This window comes from Periplaneta americana, chromosome 16 (genome assembly GCF_040183065.1).
Source record: "Periplaneta americana isolate PAMFEO1 chromosome 16, P.americana_PAMFEO1_priV1, whole genome shotgun sequence".
Taxonomy (NCBI): Eukaryota; Metazoa; Arthropoda; class Insecta; order Blattodea; family Blattidae; genus Periplaneta; species Periplaneta americana.
In genome coordinates this window covers 129,765,662-129,790,321 of record NC_091132.1, presented here as the reverse complement: position 1 = coordinate 129,790,321, position 24,660 = coordinate 129,765,662, and the positions used below count along the sequence as shown (strand labels likewise).

The 24,660-nt window shown below is 36.1% G+C and overlaps 1 protein-coding gene across 2 annotated transcripts in view; it reads left to right on the top strand.

Annotated features, from left to right (window-relative positions):
* The window catches only part of LOC138691223 (neurotrimin-like), a 1,545,609-nt gene that overhangs the window by 1,402,325 nt on the left and 118,624 nt on the right, over window positions 1-24,660 (top strand). For both annotated transcript variants that reach the window (XM_069813018.1, XM_069813019.1), the window contains one exon: window positions 16,551-16,764. In XM_069813018.1, the coding sequence (XP_069669119.1) occupies window positions 16,551-16,764 (214 nt within the window). The remainder of the gene's footprint in view (window positions 1-16,550; window positions 16,765-24,660) is intronic.

The following is a 24,660-nucleotide window of genomic DNA, read 5'->3' as shown; positions in this document are numbered from 1 at the left end:
GTTATTTAGTCAAATGTCTGAAGACAGGTTTGAATGTGTTAAATGTTATGTTTTATTTAACGACGCTCGCAACTGCAGTGGTTATATCAGCGTCGCCGGATGTGCCGGAATTTTGTTCCGCAGGAGTTCTTTTACATGCCAGTAAATCTACTGACATGAGCCTGTCACATTTAAGCACACTTAAATGCCATCGACCTGGCCCGGGATCGAACCCGCATCCTTGAGCATAGAAGGCCAGCGCTATACCAACTTGCCAACCAGGTCGACGACAGGTTTGAACCTCATAAGTAATACCAATAAGACATCACTCATGAGGCAACTAACCCAGTAAACAGAACATCACAATAATCAAATAACGGTATTATATGAATCTGGATAAGGTTTTTTTTTTTTTTTTTTTTTTTTTTCAGAAAAAAGGGAAGGACATATTTTATGTGGGTTAGAACACTTCTTTTGTAATATTTGTAATCTGATTGTTTCAACTTATGTTTTCGTTAGAATAGACACTATTGATCAGATTTTTTTTGTATTCGCCAGATAATGGAGAAAAATGGGAGTATAAGGGTACTGTGCATCAGTTATTCATAGATTTCAAAAACGCATATGACTCGGTTAAGAGAGAAGTTTTATATGATATTCTTATTGAATTTGGTGTTCCCAAGCAACTAGTTCAATTAATTAAAATGTGTCTCAGTGAAACGTACAGCAGAGTCCGTATAGGTCAGTTTCTGTCTGATGCGTTTCCAATTCACTGTGGGCTAAAGCAGGGAGATGCACTATCACCTTTACTTTTTTAATTTGCTCTAGAGTATGCTATTACGAAAGTCCAGGATAACAGAGAGGGTTTGGAATTGAACGGGTTACATCAGCTGCTTGTCTATGCGGATGACGTGAATATTTGAGGAGAAAGTCCACAAACGATTAGGGAAAACACGGAATTTTACTTGGAGCAAGTAAAGAGATAGGTTTGGAAGTAAATCCCGAAAAGACGAAGTATATGATTATGTCTCGTGACGAGAATATTGTACGAAATGGAAATATAAAAATTGGAAATTTATCCTTGAAGAGGTGGAAAAATTAAAATACCTGGGAGAAACAGTAACAAATATAAATGATACTCGGGAGGAAATTAAACACAGAATAAATATGGGAAATGCCTGTTATTATTCGGTTGAGAAGCTTTTATCATCCAGTCTGCTGTCAAAATTTCTGAATGTTAGAATTTATAAAACAGTTATATTACCGGTTGTTCTGTATGGTTGTGAAACTTGGACTCTCACTTTGAGAGAGGAACAGAGTTTAAGGGTGTTTGAGAATAAGGTGCTTAGGAAAATATTTGGGGCTAAGAGGGATGAAGTTACAGGAGAATGAAGAAAGTTACACAACACAGAACTGCACGCATTGTATTCTTCACCTGACATAATTAGGAACATTAAATCCAGACGTTTGAGATGGGCAGGGCATGTGGCACGTATGAGCTAATCCAGAAGTGCATATAGAGTGTTAGTTGGGAGGCCGGAGGGAAAAAGACCTTTGAGAGGCCGAGACGTAGATGGGAGGATATTAAAATGGATTTGAGGGAGGTGAGATATGATGATAGAGACTGGATAGAACTTTCTCAGGATGGGGACCAATGGCGGGCTTATGTGAGGGCGGCAGTGAACCTCCGGGTTCCTTAAAAGCCAGTAAGTAAGTAAGTAAGACACCTAAAATTTTAAAGTATAGCTATAAGGTATAGAAATATTGTTGATAACTAATGGTGCATGTCGTACTTCGAAAGAGGATAAGTATCCTGTGCTCAAGAATAATAACCTGGGATTTCTCTGGGTTTGTAGATTATATCTTTTATCTAATCGCATAAGAAGTCACAAGTCACAGACTCGCAGACATTCAAGTGGGGGGGGGGGTCGTAAAGACATGCTGCATTATCAGAACGCTCTCTGTTTTAGGATATTGCACGACACACCAATTGTAGTCCCGTCGCTCTTATTTCCGGCAGCGAATCACATTGCAGGTCTGCTACATTTAAACGTGTGCGTCTTGTGATTCGCTGATGATGACGTTATGCACTTCCTAAGGCTCGATAAATACTTAATATAATCGCCCGCCATTTTGGCTCTTTCGTTGGCGTTCGCAGAGAGCACACGAGGATGTTATTTGCCGCTCAATTATTTGATCAATTACAGTGCGTTTGATTTATTATCATAGGAGCTACGACATGATAATGTTTACCGGTGTGACAGATTCTTCGTCTGGTAGCTCAGCAACGAAATAACAAAAATGGCGAACGATACTACCTACCTAGATTTTATACAACCTTCACTTCCTAAGACGTAAGCAAAGAGGAAGGGTCACACCGGGAATAAACAAGGCTTCTGTACACTCAATAGTTTATCTCATTTTTCATTAGCCAATCAAATGGCTAATTGGCTGATGACGCGCGAAGAGTCCATGCTCATTGGTCTTCTTTTTTCAAATTGATAGCGACATTAGCGTACATTATAAACATGACCGCCTCAAATAAAAACATTGCAATGGGTATAAATCAATTGTGTACGTATCATGGCATAATATAAATACGTTGAAAGTATTTATACCGTTATATAAAAACTGTACTTACACTTGTCACTGCATTATTTTTCTGTATTTCTTAACAAATCGTCTGCTCTCAGTGTCTGCCGTCCGTTTTCGTCTGCTAGTTTCCTAGTCTTGTGTTAATAAAAATTCTAACATTGAATGTTTTTTAATATCCCATTGTAAAGTTTGGATAAAGGAGCATGTATCGGTACTGAAATGTCAGCCACACGTTCATTTACAATAAACTCAACAATGAATTGACACTGGAGGCTTTTATGATTAGCCCACTGAATATGCCATAAGGACAAAATGTCATAAATCGTTAGTATAAAATCAATATAATGAGAATTATAGTGAAAAAACATTACTGGTATCAGTCGCTAATCCTCCACCCCTTTGGTATGCGACTGTTAGTTTAAGTAGCATGATTATTTTGTTATTTGTAAGTAATGTACGACTCAGCAAATATTACAAAAGGAAGAAAATAATTTGAAGGTTAACATAGATGAACCTAATCTAATTATTATGCAAAGCTGGTATTCATGTAGGCTACTTATATAGGCCTACGTGATTTATTTAAACTTGCCCGTAGGCTTTAATATTCTCGGTCGTTTCGGCTTTATTTTCATTAATGCTGTTCTAAAATCAGGAACAAAATCGTCATCTCTAAAAGTATCAGATCATACTCTACTTGTATGAGGATTGAATTTATCCTGTCTTTTGCACGCAATTACCCATTTTTTTTTATAATTTCTAAATCTTTAGGAATGGTAAAGAAAGACAACTCTTTATTTTTATCGTTAGAATTGTTGCATACCGCAACAGCACAACTTTGACCTGGCATAATGCATTCAAAACAATATAAACAAGAAAAAATACGAGATACTGCTTTGAAGCATTTGAGCTTTGGCGCGCTGCTTTCTTGTCACGTCAAAATCGCTCTCCTTTCCCCGTCGATCTCTCGCCAACAAGCTTGATAATAATGCAACTTATGAGAATTTTAGAAACCTTGGGGAATAACAGCGTCGCGACTATAGTTTCTGTTCGCTTCTGCCAGCAATTAGACATAACGCAAAATTCAAAACAGTAATTCGTTGAGTCCATTGTTGTTGATAGAGCAGTCCGCCGACCTACTTGTACTTCCCGCATTTTGCTGTCCAATGTACGTAGCTTCTTAAAAATTATTGTTTAATTTTGCGTATTACTCTCTTAAATATAGCAACAGTATCATTAAAGATCTCAATCTCAACTTCAGTTCTTACCTTATTATATCTTTAATGCCCAGCTCTCAGACGTACGGTACGATTATTTTAAGTAGCCATCACTTAAGAAAATATTGTTACTTTTGTATTTTCTGAACTCGTCTCTCTCCTTCATTCCATTCAGATCAATTTGTTATTATTTCATATTCCATCATTAGCATGGAGCAGTTAATGTCATACAATAGAATGATAGAAAAATAAAAGTTAGTGGAAGGTTATCTTATTCATAATAATAATCATCATTTTGCATGTGATTATGGTTAAGACGATGAATGCGATATTTCTTGGTAACTTCATAATATCCATTCTGTCGTTAATTTAGATGTTACTTACTTTTTCCGAATGTTCAATGTCTATCAAATGCTCCCCTTCACCATCTTTCTGACCGGTTTCTCGAAGATATGGATAAGTTAATTAAAAGTTCGGTGAAGGAAATTTTGTTTGCCAGGAGACACGCCCGAACGCGATGTTGTACACAGAACGTAGGTCTCAACCTTTTCAAAGCTCAATGGGAAGCATATTTACAGCATCTCAATATTTGCAACACATTACTGAGAACCTCGAATCCTCTTGTCCTTTCTGCAAGGAACATCGCAGCAAAAAAGAAAGTCTGTTCAAGGAAGTTAAAAATTCCACCTGAAGATCTGGATATAAGTAACATCAATGTCCATAAACTACGACAAAATCTTAGGAAACAAGAGTACGATAAATGGTGTGCGCTTCCACATAAAGGAAAAGGTGTTATTTTATTTCAAGAATATACTCCCGGAAATAAATGGATTTTTTCTAAGGACGGTCTGTCTTCCTCTGAATGGCGGGACGCAATTAAGATGAATGCTAACGTAGCACCAGTGAGAAGTTTTCATGGGAGATCCTTGGACGGTTTCCGTTGCAGATACTACAACGAGATTGAAACCTTAGCACACGTCCTAGGATCCTGTCAGCATGGAGAACTCCTAAGAAATTCACGCCATCATAATATCCGAAAACTAAAAGCACAGGCCCCTAGAAAAAGATCCTTCGAGGTCCGTGAAGAGGTGCACTGCGTTGCGTCTGAAGGCGGCGGAATTAGAAGAGCGGACATCGTGCCTCTAGACAAGACTAATACTAAAGGTTTTATACTGGACCCAACTGTTAGATTTGAGATGAGTTAGACCCAACCATCTAGGTCAACAAAGAGAAACAACAAATTTATGAGCCTACTATTCCGTATTTTCGAGAAAAATATCAGATTTAAGGCACCTGGGAAGTACATGGTTTAATGATCGGAGCGAGGGGCACCATCCCACGATCAACAGTAAACACTATCAAAACATTTGGAATCCATGACATCATTCCAAAAATAATTACTTCTAGCATTAAAGGGTCCGTGGCGATTCTGAAAAATCATTTATACAGAATATCATAATCCCCCCCCCTTTCTATCCGTTAGTGTGTGATTGTTACAATATATGTACAAATTTATTATTTCTTAAATTTAAGCCCTAAGTTCACATTTAAATTTGACTCATCTATTCACTGTAACCGTTATTATTCTTATACATGTATTATTCTGTGTTTTTGGCAACCCAGGATGCCTGGGCAGACTATTTCTTGGAAATAAATGATATATCTGTTCATTTCCCCACACCTTCAGATTAATCTGCTAAAAAGATAAGACAAAATACAAATGATTTCTGTATAAGTTTATTGTTTTTGCTCATAAAGGGAAGAAGTGTCAAAACAGAATAACATGTTTTAGAATCGGGTACCGTTTAGAGTTACCCTTGTGCGAGATATCTAAATAGGTGCGATAGAATTACAGTTCATGAACACGAGTGTTTTACTGGAACGTTCACCAAGTGCAATTAAATTACTGCTGTATCTTAATTAAGACTGAAGTGTTTTCTGTGCTCTACTTTGTGTAATTAGATCACAGTCCAATCAGTTTAAATCACCATCAGTGGAGGGAACACTTGAGGAAAGGGAGGTCAAGCGAAACGACTCCTATCTACGTCTCCTGTTTTAGCAGCAACTGGACTCTTCCTTGTTACGTAATATTTTCTTGTAAAGTATGGGAAAAATGTTTCTTTTCAGCTTGTTTTCCAAGAAGTAGATAGGCCTTATTAATAGGCCTATCGTGTATTTGTGTATTGTTTTCCCCTAAAATAATGAATTCTAGGTGCGTAGAGAGATTTAGATGGAATTTGCTATGCAGATACTACTACTGAGCGATTATTGAGCGTTATATGGCCTTCGGTCCTTTATGTTTCGTCCACCGACACATTTGTCCATTTCATGATCCGTACATTAAGTTTTGTCACAGACCATTTAATCCATTTTCATGCTTATCCATTATGTTTTCGTCCACTGACTATTTCATCCTCTATAGAAAAAAAATATAGATGACATGAAACATATTTCATTTGATAACGTATGTATGTATGTATGTATGTATGTATGTATGTATGTATGTATGTATGTATGTATGTATGTATGTATGTATGTATGTACTAGCAGATGGTTCTACGGTCGACCTGGTATCCTACGTTGGCATCGCTTAAGCATTGCGCTGCACATCTTTCTGTATGTGACCTGCGGCATATACTGTATGCGAAGTGACAGTATCTTGGTAGGTTGGTCTGTTGGTGTGTGTTTAGTTAGAAAAAGTGTAAAGAATGAGTGACCGTAGAATTAAATTAAGTGGTGCGCAATGCAAATAAACAAAGAAGAAACAATGAAACAGAAAAATTCCAGAACTATAATTTTTTAAGAAATCGTATTCGAAACGTACGGCCAAATAACCTCGTACGTCTATATGACTTAAGTGATAATATTGTTTATTCAAATCATACAGATATAGTAGACGGCACAGACAACAATTCTTCGCCAGTACATGATCTAGTGACATTTCATTTCCCTGGATAAGTAATACAATGTAGTACACTCATTCATTTATTCATTCATAGTGTTCTGCCCAAGACCAGGTCTTTCACTGCAAATCCAGCATTCTCAAGTCTTTCCTATTTACTACCTTCCTCTTTCTGTCTTAATGTGACCCATATATCTTAATGTAGTCTATCATCTGATAACTTCTTCTGCCACGAACTCTTCTCCTGTTCACCATTCCTTCCAGTGTATCCTTCAGAAGGCAGTTTCTTCTCAACGACTGACCCAGCCAATTCCTTTTCCTCTATCTGATCATTTTCAGTATCATTCTTTCTTCACCCACTCTTTCCAATACAGCTTCGTTTCTTATTCTGTCTATCCATTTCACACGCTCCATCCTTCTCTATATCCATATTTCAAATGCTTCTATTCGTTTCTCTTCACTTCGTCGTAATGTCCATGTTTCTGTATTACAATGCTACACTCCACACAAAGTACTTCACTAGTCTCTTCCTTACTTTTTTCCCCAGAGGTCCGCAGAAGATGCTTCTTTTTCTATTAAAAGCTTCCTTTGCCATTGCTAAATCTCCTTTTGACTTCCTGGCAGCAGCTCATGTTTGTACTTATAGTAGACTGGAAGTATTTGAAGCTGTCTACTTGCTCTACTACCTCATTTTGAATTCGCACGTTTACGTTCTTTACTTTTCTTCCTATGACCATGGTCTTTGTCTTGTTGGCAGTTATCGTCATTCCATACTGCTCACAGCTGTCAATTAGCTTCAGTAGCTTATCCCTTAGTATCATCTACTTTTCTGTTAACAACGCCATATCATCAGCAAATCTTATACAATTTGTTCTTCCTCCTACTGTCACTCCTCCCATATTCTGAAAACGGTTCTTCACCAAATCCTCCAAGTAGATGTTGATCGGGGTAGGTGATAAACAAGGTACGCTAAATTAATTTGTCTAAAATATTTATTAACTGTTATTTTAAAAACCTAAAGTAAAGAGTTTTACAAACCTTTTGAAGTTACCCTGTATGACTAAATGTTTCATCAATTTTTCAACAACAGAACTCCTCTGTTTTAAACTGAGTACACATGATTTACGACTGCTTGAATTTTTTAAGTAATTTATAACCCTGTTGAATAATTGCAATGAAAGTAGTCGATTAAAGAACGGAGCTGCAAAACGTAAACTGCCCCTGGTGTCAAAATGTTTAAATACGACCCTGAACAAAGAAGACCAGGGACACCTCTCGAACGAATAGTATAATTAAGGATAGAAACATTTCCACAAAGGCTTAATTCGTGATGATTGATCAACAATGGTAATGATTATTATTATATTCTATGTACGTGGGGACATTTCTCTAAATTTACTACACATGGATTAGAACTGAGGTACATCTCAAAACTTTCCTTTATGTATCTTAATATTAAAAGCAGAGGACAGAAAAATTATGAACACCTAGTCTACATTATACATGGTCATTCACGAGGATTTATCGTCACTTACGGAGCTTATTTACGAAGACATTCTGAGCAAATAGCCTGATGTCATATAAACATTTGTCCTAATCTCAATATTTTCAAAGTTACACTATTTTTAAATATCATTTCTTCAATTGGCTAGTGTTATGAAGCTAAAAATGTGTTGTCAGTTGCTTTGTACAGATTTTTTTTTTTCAATTTTTAATTAAAAATGACATCATTCTTACGCACTTATCACAAAAATTGTTGCAAATTATACAACTTTAGGAACTTGATTCTTTACAGTTTAATTATGCATCCTAATGTACATTCTTGAAGAATTTACAAGAGTGGCGTGATTTGTAACAGTTGTTGTGATAACTGCGTTAGAAAATGTAATTTTGTAGTTAAAAACCGAAAAAAAAAAAAATTCCGTACGAAGCAACTATGGAATTCACAACACATTTCTCTCTTCAGAATACTATCTAATTAAAGAAATGATACACCTGAATAGTTCATTTTTTATCTGTAATATTTTTTTATCCTTAAAACTCAAGGATAATGGTATTTTACAAACAAATTCAAATTAGTGTAACTCTGAAAATATTGAGATTAGGACAAATGTTTATATGACATTTTTTGCTCAGAATGTCTTCGGAAATAAGCTCCGTAAGGGACGGTAAATCTTCGTGAATCACCTTGTATATAAAGTAACGAAAACATTTTGGAACGTTAATTTATTTGATCCACTATGAAATTCAGTGTACGTGGACAATTGTCATTTAATTATTTAATGTCAAAATCAAAGCCTACATACAGTTCAGCTCCACAAACAGACACTCCACAAATAGACGTTCACTCTCGTATAGTTCACGATACAAGGTAAGTCAACGCATCCTGTCCCGTGCTGCACAGGGCTAACCAGTTGAACCAGTGCAGTAGTGTGCAGATACTCGTACACGTTGGCAGCAAGGCAGGGAACAAAAAATGTGTACTTATGTTGAAGCAGAAGTTACAAATTTTGGAACGGTTTAAAAAATGTGAATGAATCAGAGCCATCCCTCAAGAATTTGACATTTCGATGAGAACAGTGCATGGGATAAAACAAAATTATTCACCTAAATACGAGGCATTCTGTAGTAATTACAGGAAGCTTTGTTATTATCAGTTAATTGTCGGATGAAAACACAGCTTATTTTGTGTAATTTCCTAAATTTAGTCAATAAAGTGATTTATGTTCTCTCTTGAAGGGTATACACCATTTTAAAATAATTTAATACACAAACACAACTATCACATGAAATGCTCAATAAGTTTTTGTAGCTTTATTCTCTTCAGCTTTAACCAACAATAATAATAATAATCCAGGTTGCCAGGCGACGATATAAAAGATGCGAAAACAAATGAATGAGGAGTATGAACAATTGAATGCTCTTTCGTATTTAAGTATAAAAATATAGGGGTGCCATTTAAAATTTCAGAGTGAGGGTGGCTGGGGTGGGAGGTGAAATCTAAAATGCAATTAAGCCTGGTTTAAGACTACCCCTTCAATATCTAAATTGAATTCAATTTAAATAACTAGTTACTAGTTACTTAGAGTGGGATGTTTTGAAATGAAAGCCCTGTACGTAGATACATTTAGAGAGTTTTTCCTCCAGAAGTTTGTTTTATGTTTCAAATGTATCACGTGTATTATACTTAATCACGAAGTTGTTTTGTTATATATTTTGCATATACTACAATATATTATTTAAAAGTATGTACAGTTACCCTTAAAAAGAATGAGACGATTCTTGGTCGTCGGAAGTTAAAAGTTCTACAGCGCGGTTCACTCGATATCGACGTAACGATACATACCATGACAAATAGTACAAGAATTGTTACAAGGACCACAACAAGGACAAGGACCAGGATAAGGATCACGAAGAAGACTGCCATTTAAGGCCAGGATTTCACAACATAGCTCGAGTCACAAAATATCATTGCTTCACTGTACCGAATGGCAAATGCCTGCTAAGGGATCTACATTCTGGACTGCTGCTGTCACTATCTTGTCTCGGTAGCTCATATACGAGTAGTAGCGTATTGGTTCCACTATATAACCGAAACGTCTCGTGTTCGAATCCGGGTAAAACTTTTTTTTATTGAGGTGTAATTAATTTGTTCAGAGTTCCTCGACTGACTAATTTGTCGAAAAATATGGAATAATTTATGCCCATTTTCTGGGTTTTACAAGTGGGCTGAACCTCGTCAAAAAAAATAAATCTTACTTGGAAGTTAAAAGTATTCTTCCTCAAACAAAAATCATAAGAAACAAAAAGAGACCTGTTAACTTAAAATCTTGTCCACATGCCATCAGCTTCTATTACAGCTCTAAGTCGATCCGGCATGAATGTCACGAGATTGTGGAATAAGTTCTGATCCCCGGCGAGATCTTCCCAGGTGTCAACAACTTCATCCCACAATTCGTCTCGATTTCGAGGGCGTCGGTGGGCATAGGTGGCTATTCTTCTCTTTTTCAATTCCGCCCATAAATTTTCGATGACATTCAAATCAGGTGACTTCGGAGGCCAATTAATGATTTCGATCTCGGGTCTCCTTTGAAACCATCTTTGAATGCTTCCAGCATAGTGCACGGGATGGTTATCCTGCTGGAACAGCAATGTTCCTTCGGGAAAACGTTCTCGGGCGGAGGGAAGGAATATATTTTCCACAATGTGCTCGTAAGTTTCCGCATTAAACCGGCCATCGATGCGTTCTATAACGCCAGGTCCATCGTAAGACATCCACCCCCAACACAATATGCTAAAGCGCCCCGATCTTTCACGTCGGTGCACATAGCGCTGGTCGTGTCGGAGACCATCCTCACGATAGACACGGACAGGACCTTCGTAATCACTCGAGATGGTTGTTTCGTCGGAGAAAATTAAATTTCTCCAATCGAAATCCACTCGATTGGTAGCGAAGGTAAGACGGTCGACAGCTTGTGCTTCCCCCAATATTTCCATTTGCGCAGCCCTCCGGCTCCTAATACCGCGGTTCCTCAACCTGCTGATCACAGTCTGTGAAGAGCCGGGAAAGTTAGATGCTGCTCTTATTTCGTTAGCAGTCAGAAAGGGGTCCTGTCGAACTGTCTCGAATAAGAGAGCATTCTCTTCCAATGAAGAAATCCGCGGACGCCCAGGAATAGGACGATTTTCGACCTCCCCTAAATTTTGGTAACGATGAATCCACCTCGCGGCTATACTTCCTGGAACACCGACCAAACGGCCAGCAGATCTAGCCCCATATCCAGCCTCAACTCGCTGTCTCATGTCACGTCGGTTCGCCATTACGATGAGAAATGAGGGATAACGATAATGCTTTAGTGTAGATAATGACTATTTAATGTGATATAGAATTATTGAAATAAGAGGCATCTTGCATAGTAAGAGTTAATAAATCAACCCTAAATTAAATATCTAACAGGATATAACAGGAAGTCCAATTGTTGCGAAACTAATCAAATTAAATCTAAGCTGAAGTAGCACAACCATTGATAAATGTTTTGTACAGAGAATTAGACTGGATTCCTCTTCGACAGAACCTATAATCAATGGCTTGTCTGAACATGATAAACAAATCCTAAGTGTTTCCAATGTCGCTGAACAATTTCAAAATATTAATTTAAAAACTAAGAAAGGATCGTAAATGTTGTATCTAGTGATTATTTACATTTATGTCTACAAAATGAATCTTGGAAAAACATATATGATACTGGTACTACTGATATTAAGAGTAAATGTATTGAATTTTTCACTTAATTTCATAATCACTTCAGTGGATGTTCTCCACTCAATGTTGTGAAAAAATTCAAAAGTAAAAACATGTAGATAACGCAGGGACTTCAAAATCTCATGTATTAAAAAGAAGTATCTATATGTAATGAGTTGCAATGTAATGATCCTCATGTTCTTAAATACTGCAGGAAGTACAGTGTAATTTATCAAAAATTATGAAAGAGGGAAATAGAATATATTTTAATAGAAAAGTACAAAATTCAGATAATGCAATTAAACCTATTCGGAATATTATTAAATTTAAACTTGTAGATATCCTAAGAAAGAAAATGTTTTTTCATTAAAACCAATGATTATAAAGTAGAGGATCCCAAATCTATTGCAAATTCTTTAACGTATTATAGTGTATAGTACAGAAATATTATTGACAACTTAAACATTTAAGATTTTGCAAAAGATACTGCAATTGGTTACTTAACAGATACATTTAACAAGTAGTATTAATATATGTAATTAGTCAATAACTGCAACAGTGCTTTTTCATTCAATCATAACATGAATAAAATTGAATGCACATTAAATGAAACTATTACAAACATGTAGATGAAATAGTTAAAATTAACTGAAGGTGTGAGAATGAAATAATCCAAAGCCATACTTTTAACAAAAATTGTTTTGTGCGAGTGCATTTCTTACACATATGAGAAAGCTATTAATAAAATATTGTAATAATTACTCAACAAATGACATAGCCTAAGGACTCTAAACCTTTGTAAAAGTTTGTCTATTATTATACATATTTTTTAAAATTTCATTTTAATTGTTAGTTTTTAATATATAGGGTAAACTAGGGTCTGTTGGACAGTAGGGCATGTTGGACAATCTGTACTTTAACGTGTTACCTCGCCACTTGTGGGCATCACATTCTGCTAGAAGTCAATGACGGAATCCAATCTAATTCTGTGTACAAAACATTTATCAATGGCTGTGCTACTTCAGCTTAGATTTAATTTGATTAGTTTCGCAACAATTGGACTTCCTGTGGCTGTGATGCCCACAAGTGGCGAGGTAACACGTTAAAGTACAGAGTGTCCAACATGCCCGACTGTCCAACAGACCCTAGTTTACCCTCTGCATTTACATTGTATATGTGTGTGTATAAATGCATTCATTAGATTAACGTTTATAATATTATAACTTGTAATTTTGTATTGTTTTCAATCATTAACACTTAATCTGAGGACTTTGTAAAACTCTATTTCAACGTTACTTAGCTATTTCAACGTTATTTAGACAAAAAAATCGTTGTGTAGACTAAGAATCGAACTCGCACTCTTCTACGCAACACGCAGAAGTCTTACCGTCTGAGCTATTGAAACGACATGAAAGCTTTCCTTTCTGTGCGGAATGTCGATCTAGTCATGAAGGTCCATTGTCGATTTAACTACACGATTTATGTATATATTTATCTTTTATTTACGTAATATTATCATATTTTTTGCAGTTTTTGAAGTGAATTTCGGAACGATGCTAGTAACAAAGCAAATAGCCTGAATTTAAGTAACTCAATATTCGTTATCTTGTGTATCAGTGCTCTGGTCTCTGATCATGCGCAGTGTCTTACATCTGAGACTTAGGAATATTCAATCGTCTCATCCTTTTTCAGGGAAACTGTACGTTAATTATTTATGTTTCTGTCCGCACGCCATAAAAAACATTTTACAGCCCTTATGTTTACCAATGTCCGCAGTACTCCGTAGAAAGACAGAGTTCGTACCTCGTCTCGCACACGGACCATTGGTGTGTCTATTTGTGGAGTTCCACTGTAATTTCTAAATAGCTAAAGAGGATATATAATCTAGGCCTAAATTATAATGGGAAAATTGTGAAACTTTGTTGTTGTTGTTTTTTTTTTTTCAATCAGGGAGTAGAACTTCTTATTAGTGTCAGTGTATTAAGTGATACTCCTCTAGTTTACAGATTTTCATTCACCTTATTAAGTGCCTCAAGAAAATTTTCTAAGTAACATCACAAGAAATTGCTTCTTTTAAAACAGCGATGTCAAGGTCAAGAGCACGTAAGACTGTTCTGCGTGCGATCAAGTGCTCACTGGTTGCACGGCGACAGCAGCAGTGAATAAAAAGGGGTGAGCAAAGTAAACTCTATTGCCCTATCACTGCAAGATGAATTAAACTGTTTCTATTATTTAATAGATAATGTGTTACATTCATACAAGACAACAAGATATCAGAACATGTTTTGTAGACTGCACCTGTCTAATAAATGCAATGAATTATAAAATAGTAGGCTACAATAAATAATAAACGTAGCTTCTCCTTAACTTAATACTTATATAGTTTCAGATAATAGCTAGAATATAATTAATTTTTATACAATTATGTAATAATCCAACTAGTTTAAAAACACTGTTTTCCTGTTTTAAACTTACCAATACAAAAGTGAAATAAATTACAGGACATTGTGCATATGGAAAAATGAAATAATAGGCCTGCAACAAATAATAAACATAGTATATTTTCTTTATCTTAGCGGTTTTAGATAATGTGGCCTACCTAATTAATTGCTATGTAACTGTGACACAATTAATAATGTGCTTATTATATGAAGAGCACATTTGTAAAACAAATTTAAATTTCTGACTTCTCGTCTAATATAGAAATATTTTTTCTTGTTTTTGCCGACACCAAACTTCTTATGTCCGGCGAAATTATGTTTCCTGCAACTTGACGTATCATCTGATAATATTGATCTTAGTCTTGGTTTTGTGAAATTCATAAGTGCTCACAAAGTGCTTACTGCCAAATATATAAATAATTTCCGCCGCAAATATTCGTACCCTGGATATATTACCCGGCAAAGCGACTTCCAACTTGGCCCTGTTCACAGAACTTTTCCTGGTTTAACCAAAGGACATCACAACGGTAAGGAACATTGTCAAACTGAAAATCTATGGACAACGTATCTTGACAATTTTTTAGACAGAATTCGTAACGATTCTACGCTATTAGCATCATACTCTTTTTGTACTTTGTCCTGTAAACTTAAAATGCAATGTAGTGAGGAAGAATCTCTACAGTACATTAAGCATATATTTTTATTACTATTTAATGTCAATAAAACAACAAAATTTCAATACATCATTATGTACATCTATTAATAATTTCAGGCGTTTCACATTGTTTTTCTTTGTAACTAAATGCTTTCCATATATCAGACAAAGAACATTATCTCCTCTTTCATTCATAAGAAGTCAAGAGTTCCGTCAGCCTAAAACTTACTGAACGACTTCTTCCTCAATGTGTAATGTACAACCCTTGAGTTCATCAGTGACTTGTACAGGGACATCACTTTATTTTTACCAACATTTTTAACATTAACCTGACTACACTTGGAAAGACTGTTACCCCCCTTCCATTACAGGAGTTTGGAGTTGCTAGTGCAATATGTAAACAAATCATTTTACTAGCTACAGGAGGAGAAAAAGTAGTGTATCCATTTATGTTACAGGGAAATACAGTGTTATGATTTTCAGTTTGATAATTATTTTTACGGTATTTTATCAAAAAACAGTAGAATAGCAACAATTTTTTTTTCATAAACTCAACTCTTCAGGCGGTTATATTCATTATGTAATGTCTACTTTATTCAGCATATTACTAACCTAATTTATTCCTGAGAATTTTGTGAGCACTTACGTAAGAAACCCAAATTTCTACAGCTAACTTCTTGACTGACTTATTAGGACTTACCTGCATCCTTTCTCTAGTATCTTCTACAGCATTTTCTGTCACCTTTGTTGGCCATCTTACACTTTTCTTCCTTTCTGTGCACTCTGTTGCTCTAAATTGATCTACCAGATTAATTACATTTCTACAAAAATATTCCGTAATGGTATAATCAGGAAATTGTGAAAAAAACTGTTGTTCACATTCGTTTATAGCCTATTGTAATATTCCAGTTTTCATCATCGTCCTTCATTCTTACAAACAGTAAAACAAAACTCTTGTTTAAATAATGCTGTTAAGTACCGTACCATATTATAGGGTACCGTACTTTCGGTAACTCTAATCTTCACTTGTGCTCAGTCCACACAGATAAATTCAGTTATACTACACACTCTACCTGTGTGAAAATAAACTTCAATAATATAAGCTCTTTCTTCTATAGAAAACGCAACATATTTCTGAAACACACTGTACTCTGTACTGTTTACTTCACTGCTAGCAACAGCGGCCGTAAGTTTGTGTGACTGACGTTAGCAAGGACATTAGTGAAAGGGGTGGGAGTCAAGTACATTTAGAAACGCAGGTACAATAAAAATTGAAGTAAAAATAAAATGATGTCCCTGTACCTGCGTGCCCTACGTGCTCTGAACAGCGCATACTGGCGATGAGGCACGCTTGCGCTCTGATTGACATCACTGCTTTAAAATATGCCCGTTATTCTTAAAGCATTTTTAATGCCGAAAGTGTGATGCAATATAAATTTGAGTCTTGGACGTAGTTGATTATGTTCGCCAGAAACCGATTTGCGCCAGCTGGAGACGCTGAGTGGCTTGATTTATGTTGCAGAGCCCCACCCCGCCGCAATACGTGTTCTGGTACCACAACGACCGCATGATCAACTACGACACATCCCGGGGCGGCATCACGGTGGAGACGGAGCCGGGCCCCAAGACGCAGAGCCGCCTCACCATCCGCGACGCCCACGACACCGACTCGGGCAACTACACCTGTAGCGCCTCCAACACGGAGCCCGCATCCATCTACGTCTTCGTCTCCGAAGGTAGGCACCGACTCTGATTCACAGTCTCCACTTTTATCTCATGTTTTACTTTCAAAACTAAACCGTCAACATCACCATAAATACCAATATTAGAATCTGAAAACCAAGCCGCCTTTGCAGCTCAGTTGGTAGAGCGCTCGCTTAAAGTGGGCCCATGCCGAGCTAAGGGGAGAGGACTCCAGTATATAATTTTATTGTTTCCTAATTAATGCACTTTTTCGTTTTGTGTATGAGTACAATGAAACCTCTCCTTACGGACACCCCCAAGATACGGACACTCCTCATATTCGGACAGATTTTTATGTCCCAACTGAAACAATGTAGAAATAATAATAAATTTAACTCTCGTTTACGGACACTCTCAGAACTCCTAATTAATGCACTTTTTCGTTTTATGAATGAGTACAGTGAAACCTCTCCTTACGGACACTCCCAAGATATGGACACTCCTCATATACGGACAGATTTTTATGTCCCAACTGAAATAATAATAAATTTAACTCTCGTTTACGGACACTCTCAGAACTTCTAATTAATGCACTTTTTCGTTTTATGTATGATTACAGTGAAACCTCTCCTTACGGACACTCCCAAGATACGGGCACTCCTCATATACGGACAGATTTTTATGTCCCAACTGAAATAATGTAGAAAAAATAATAAATTTAACTCTCGTTTACGGACACTCTCAGAACTCCTAATTAATGCACTTTTTCGTTTTATGTATGAGTACAGTGAAACCTCTCCTTACGGACACCCCCAAGATACGGACACTCCTCATATACGGAGAGATTTGTATGTCCTAACTGAAATAATGTAGAAATAATAATAAATTTAACTCTCGTTTACGGACACTCTCAGACACGGACACGGACAGCTGTTTCACAATCCTAAAGCTTGCTTTACCTCCTGACTGCGGACAGAACTTTTATTTCAAGACCTGATGTGTTACAATAATGGAAAATTTAGTTTTAAGAACTCTACAGAAATTTCTTAACATGAAAGAAAACAATAAGGGTCTTGTAGGCTACCACTAGCCCAGCCGGCTAACTTTTGTTAGCTGGAAGCGGGTGGATAAACAAAGTCATAAAATTTAACCTGTCTGATGGGTCCGAGATTTTTGCGATCGTGAAATTCTATTCGACACATGATAGGGTTAGTAGGATTATTCTCTCCACTTCAATCAGTTGTTCTGTTTAGAGAGACATGGCACCTGAACGTAAAGGTTAAGTTGAGAACGGTTTACAGTACCTACTGCATAACTGTAGCCCTAGAATAAAACTGCATGGGACAGTACTGTATTTTCCTTTTTCGGTCTTATCTACTGTAGTTAAATGTTGCAAAGAATTTACTTTAGTATAGCCTACTGTATTTAGAATTAAACTACAGAAATACATTTCATTTAAAGCGTAAATTTACTGTTAGATTGGGGAGCCTCCCTAGCAATAAAGGACACCTCCCAGATGCGGACAGATTGTTACGTCCCTTCGATGTCCGTAAATGAGAGGTTTCACTGTAAATAGCATTGCTCGAATAAATTAAATTGTAAATTAATTTTAAAACATTGTGGACAAAATTTAAGAAAAAGTACCAGAATAGAACAATTCACTAAAATGGATATATATTAATTATTTAAGATATTTTTAAAAATAAATTCAAAATATCTTTGACATCTAACTCCTAAAAGCACTTTCTTTGAAATGTCTAACATTAATTTAATATTGCCTTTGAAAATTCCTAGACAAACGGCTACATTTTTAAGAATGATTATTAGATGCACTTTTGTAGAAATATTAAGGATATTTTACAAATGCCACAGGTAACAGTTTCATAATGAATATTATGGATTTATTAATTTGTCCAACAGAATAATATCCATAATGTTGACAATTAATATTTGAGGAGAAAAATTCGGCGTAGCTCAGTGGTCATAGCGCTTGGTACGTAGAACCAAGGACCCGGGTTCGATCCCCGTCGCCGGAGCGAATTTTTCTCCTCAAATATTAATTGTCAACATTACAGAGATTATTCTGTAGGAAAAATTAATAAATCCATAATATTCTCATAGCTAGCAGTGCATCATAACTGCGGAATCCCGGCCAAATAAGTCACTCAACTGAGTGCGTTCCTAGTATAATGGCAGTTGATAATAGACTTTTACGTCAACATATATGCCTAACCTGGAGTCAGGCCAAAAAGGAAAACACTGAAGGAGGAAGATTCGATCGGGTGCTGTGGATTGAATTCGACGTAGCTCAGTGGTCAGAGCGCTTGGTACGTAGAACCAAGGACCCGGGTTTCATCCCCGGCGCCGGAGCGAATTTTTCTCCTCAAATATTAATTTTCATAATGGCTTAAAATGTATATTCCAAATATCATGAATGTAGCATTAATAGTTCCGAAGATATATAAACTTTTTGTAGGCCTATAACAGTAAACTAAAAAATTAAAGTTACGGAAACTTGCAGTAAATGTATAGTGTCTTCTAAACTCGTGTTCACCAGAACTTCAAAAATGGTCTTACAGCCGCTAACAAGGCCATAACAGTGCATTAAATTATATGTAATACATTTTTCACATAGCAAAGATTATTTTAAAGCAAAAAAAATTTTTTTTTCCTTTCTCCACCATATTTAAGAATGTTTTATCCCTTGAAAACATTGTGCACTGGAGCTTTAAAACTTGCGCCACAGCAACTGACGAGGACATAAGTACCCAATACATTTTATGTAATAGTATATTTCTCACACACCAAAATTTATTTTGAAGTAACCATACATTTCTTTTCTACGATAGTGCATAAAGTGAGTCTTTAAAACACTAGTGCGTAAAAAAGTAGCTAAGTAATCACTTTACGCACTGCTAAATAAAATTCAATATTTAGTACACAACTTCATTCAATAAGAAATTAATCCATTATCTTTTTTCATGACGTAAACATTACAAGTAACTCTAATAAGTAAGAAATTTAATATTCATATTTGGATTTTATTTATTATTCTGAAGTTACATTTGTAATACCTATTGAATCAAGATATAGGCCAAGCATTAAATTTTTCCTAACCGCTTTGTTGATTTATATGCCGGTTTAAACGGTCATAAAATAGTGATCATGAATAAATTAGGCTGTAATTTCATGGATACTTATTTCTTACTGGTTCTGAGTTTAGAAGGCAGTGAAATCGTGATCTTATAACGTCACCAACTTTAAATATTTATTAATATAAATCTGTGCTGTCGTACAAAAAAGCATTGCGTATTACACATTCGTAAAGTTAACTTTTTTGCCCTCGTTTTTTGTGCAAAAAAGAGAACCTTGAGGAACTTGTATTATAAATAACTATTTTAATTCACTAGTTTTCCACCATATTGAAACAGTCCTCTCCCCTTAAAATCCCAGCAAAGGCTCAGTTATATTTGTGGTGAACAAAGCAAGCTTACAACGGAATTTTCGAATTTCTCCGGTTTTTCTTCTTCATTCCACTAACACACTATATAATAATTTATTCCCCATTCATTATTATATTGGTTTCGAAAAGAGATCACTAGTTGTGTTTGTGCGTGGCCGAATGAGCAATCAACAATCCGCAATGGAGGCACATGTTTTATCGAAATATTAGTAGATGGTAGCGATTTTGGACTTTAGACGACTAATAGATCTTTACAGAGAATCCCATCTCTGACGGGAACATGACTAGTCTGGTGAATCTGTTAGGTACGCCACATTACCGTCAAAGAAATGGTATTTGGACTTATTGGTTGGATTGGAATGTTTGGTGTGACGTAACTCATTCCAAAACGGGTACACAAGAAGTCTACTTGGGCTTATTTGCATAGGAATTCTCCTTGTCCTGCAAGATGGTGTTTCGGCAACGTCACTACGGATATTACCATCAGAACTACCGCATTTACTTTCGACGTTGCCATCACAACTAGTAACACTACCGTCGTTACTAACACCCTAGATCATTTATGTAACAGATATGTCGGGGTTATAGGCTTTGAAGTTAACAACTTTTGTCAGGTTTACTACGCTGCCATCTAGTTATTATATAAGGAGTCACGTCATAATAGTCATTTGAATTGCATTAGCGACTGTGCTGCCATCTCGTGTTCGTTTACGGTGGACGGGTGGCGATCCTGGCTGTTGTTCTCTTCAAAGTGCTGCCGATTTTAACGTAGCGAGGAGTTATCTGTTACATATATGATCTAGGCTAACACAATCAGTATCACCACTATTTTTCCATCTCCAATATCTGAACGTGCATATTTAAAGAGAAGAATGTCACAAACACATACACCGTCAATTTCACCTACAGACACATCCTCCAATACAAACACATTCTGGAATTTGTCCCTTAGTAATTGTGCTTCTGAAACTGGTAGCGAGTCTAGTTTAATTTCCTGGTAGCGAGTCTAGTTTAATTTCCACCTGTTTCAGACAACAGGTTTTTTGATGTTTCGAGTTTTTTTATGCTGTCACACAAAAAACTTAAATTTCCTAATAGGAAAGCCAAATCGCTTTTTAAATAACCATCTTTCAGTATAGCTTGAAGAATATCGATTGACGAAGACCAATAACAGGGAATCGCAACAAGATGTATTGCCTTACATGACATAAGCGACAGGCGAGAGATTTGTTTAATTTAAATAATGTTCATACCCGAGCTCTTATCTGTTGTGTTTCACAAACAAAACGTGGAATGAAATCATCTTCAGCAACAATAAACATTCCTAATTATGTGTTGCAAGGTCTCTCCTCCTTGTCCTTGTTAATTTATTGTCTAATAATAACACTGATATGCTGCCTAGGAGTTCTCAGAACTTGAGGCGATACTATTACGAAAATGGATCACGGATTCACCGCACAGCGCTTAGAAACACGAAGCAACCAAGAATTCTTAAAAAAAGATAACGCACTTCTGAGTGATGTAATTGATTTAGTTTTAAAATATTTAAAAGTTCTTGTAAAAAAATTGTTTAAGTAAAAAAACTCCAAGACAGTATGACAGATTTCTTGAAAATATGTATTTACATAATTTTTGTGGAAATATGTTTTTATGTGAAATAAAATTCTAGTTTTAAACTTGAAACTTCATGTTCGGAATTTTTAAGTTTGTTAATAGTGTTTTATCACACGCAAAAAGAATATTTAATTACATAGGAATCCGCTCCTTACTCATAGTGTCATGTAATTATTTTTATTTCCATTTAAATCACAACACAAGATTAAGCATCTTTTGAAACTGTGCTGTTCGTATTAGACACTTTTATATCATACCCAGTCATTGCTGAAAAAAACAAGAATATTATAATTTTAAATAAGAAAACTTATTTATTAAAATAACATTGTTTTGGACTTGAGGAGCGTAATGAAATGTTCATGTTTATGTAAAATGTAGAACATTACTTTTTTATTATGTTTCTGTGTCTTGGCGAACGGATTAGCCTATTTTCCAAGTAAGCAGCCCTCACACCAAGGAAGGCGCTACATTCAAATATTACTAGCAGGAAAGCTTATTTTCCTTCTTCCTTAGCTACTAACAACAAATACATAATTTATGTACGAATTTGTCCCTCGTAATCCACGTTTCTAGGTCTGCTAATTGGTACTAGGTCTATAGATGGTAATACATAGATGAGAGATGAGTTAAATATGTATGAAGGTTAAGACTTCATAATTCACCACGGAAAACTCAAACAGAAATGTACGACGAGATGAATAAACATTAAGTTTCGGGATGGAGTCCAAAATTCTACCCGCTCAGTATAATTATATGGTCATTAATATAAATCAGTCAATGCAGAAAATTGTAACACCATGTCATAAGACGTGATTTTAACGATTTTAAAACTCTTTAATTCTTGAGTGAATGACTAATTGTAGGTTTTTCACTCTGGAAACCAAGGTTAATAGCTGTTGAGTTAGTTCAGAAACTGTGATGAATGAAGATTGGATGACAGAGGTCTCGCATAACCCAGGCTTCCCTACATTCACTTTACTATTTGTTCACAATTTATTATTATTATTATTATTATTATTATTATTATTATTATTATTATTATTATTTCATCCTCATAGTTGCAGAAGACAGTTGGGAACTAATCCATAGTAAAGAGCATTCACCAGGAAACAGGTTCAGTTCAGGTAAATGCCGTCGAACTTTTACTCTTTGTTATAGATAAGCTTAGTATTTCAGCTACGTCTAAGCTGGAATACAGTTGCCTACTCTCGTGCTATACCTGACGTCACAGCCCAGGGATACGTCCCGTCTGATACAATATAGAACCGCATTTTACTCACGCTCACTCTAGTTTGTGTTGAAGCCGGAACACGATCATAATGAGTGCTTTAAACAAATGAAGTGTAAAAGTCGTATTATTTACTTAACGTAACATTTTGTATTTGTGGCGAGGTAAAATGCCGAAGACAAAAAGTTCGAAGTATGAAAGGCTGGAGGACTTAAATCAGGTGTTCGGAGCCAATTTCTGTGTGAATTTGGACAACATTACATGTAAGTTGTGTAAGGTAGATATAAAAGGTATAAGAAAACAGTGCATTGAAAGACACTGCAATACAAAAGGCAAAGAAATATGCTTGAACGTAACTCAAAACAAGCAGTACCATCAAACTCTGAGAGAGAGTACGATAAGAAATCCATGCTTTGCAGGGATCTATGTGCCATGATGTTCAATGCCAATTTATCTCTTAATAATTGAACAATAAACACTTTAGAGAATTTCTAGAAAAGTACACGAAGGAACATATTCAAAGTGAACCCCAACTCCGTCAGCACTTTGTACCCATACTTTATGAAGAAAAAATGTTTGTCACGCAGGTAGGCCCTCGCCAACTTCGGCTGTTGCGTCATTAGATTATAAAGTCAGTAGTTGCTCTACTTATATTTCAGGTTGGATGTACTCTACGAACATGCAGTAAGAACATGTTTGTCTCTTTCTCTGCTGCATTACCTGGGTTCCACCTACTATATAGACTATTTACCCGCAACTTCAGTCTTTTGGTAGCAGGAATACTAAGCTTAGATATAGATCAAAAGTGACTGCCGAGGAAATGGTGCGTACATTTCCCCTGGATCGAGCTTGGGAAGATTTTGTGTTGCGTAGTATGGACAAATAATACAGGCTGAAGGGACCTCAAGATTATAGCATTAGTAGGCCTATACAAATGACTTTCATTCAGTGTATTTCAGTTTAGGTCGTAGCAATGCAGCACAAATTAGAACGGCAAATCTTCATTCATAACACGTAGGCCTATATTGCTAAGAAATCATACAAAAATGTTGTGCAGTATTTCCAGATGTCGGCGGTTCCAGAATTTATTATAAACCAAGTAAAAAGATAGACATACTGTACCTGTAACATACAAGCGTAATTCCAGAAATAATGCACAAACTGACTTACTTGGCACACATTTTATTGTTCTAATCCATTTACGTCAACATCGTTAAAAATAGTCTCCTTGGAATGTTGTTACTGCTTTCCAACGTTGTGATAACCATTGGTTGCCGTTTAACTCTCTTTCGAAGAGTAGCTCTCGGATCTGTCGAGTCACATTTATACTTACTTACTTACTGGCTTTTAAGGAACCCGGAGGTTCATTGCCGCCCTCACATCAGACCGCCATTGGTCCATTTCTTGAGGAAGATTAATCCAGTCTCTACCATCATATCCTACCTCCCTCAAATCCATTTTAATATTATCTTCCCATCTACGTCTCGGACTCCCCAAAGGTCTTTTGCCCTCCGGCCTCCCAACTAACATTCTATATGCAATTCTGGATTCGCCCATACGTGCTACATGTCCTGCCCATCTCAAACGTCTGGATTTTATGGTCCTAATTTTGTCAGGTGAAGTATACAATACGTGCAGCTCTGT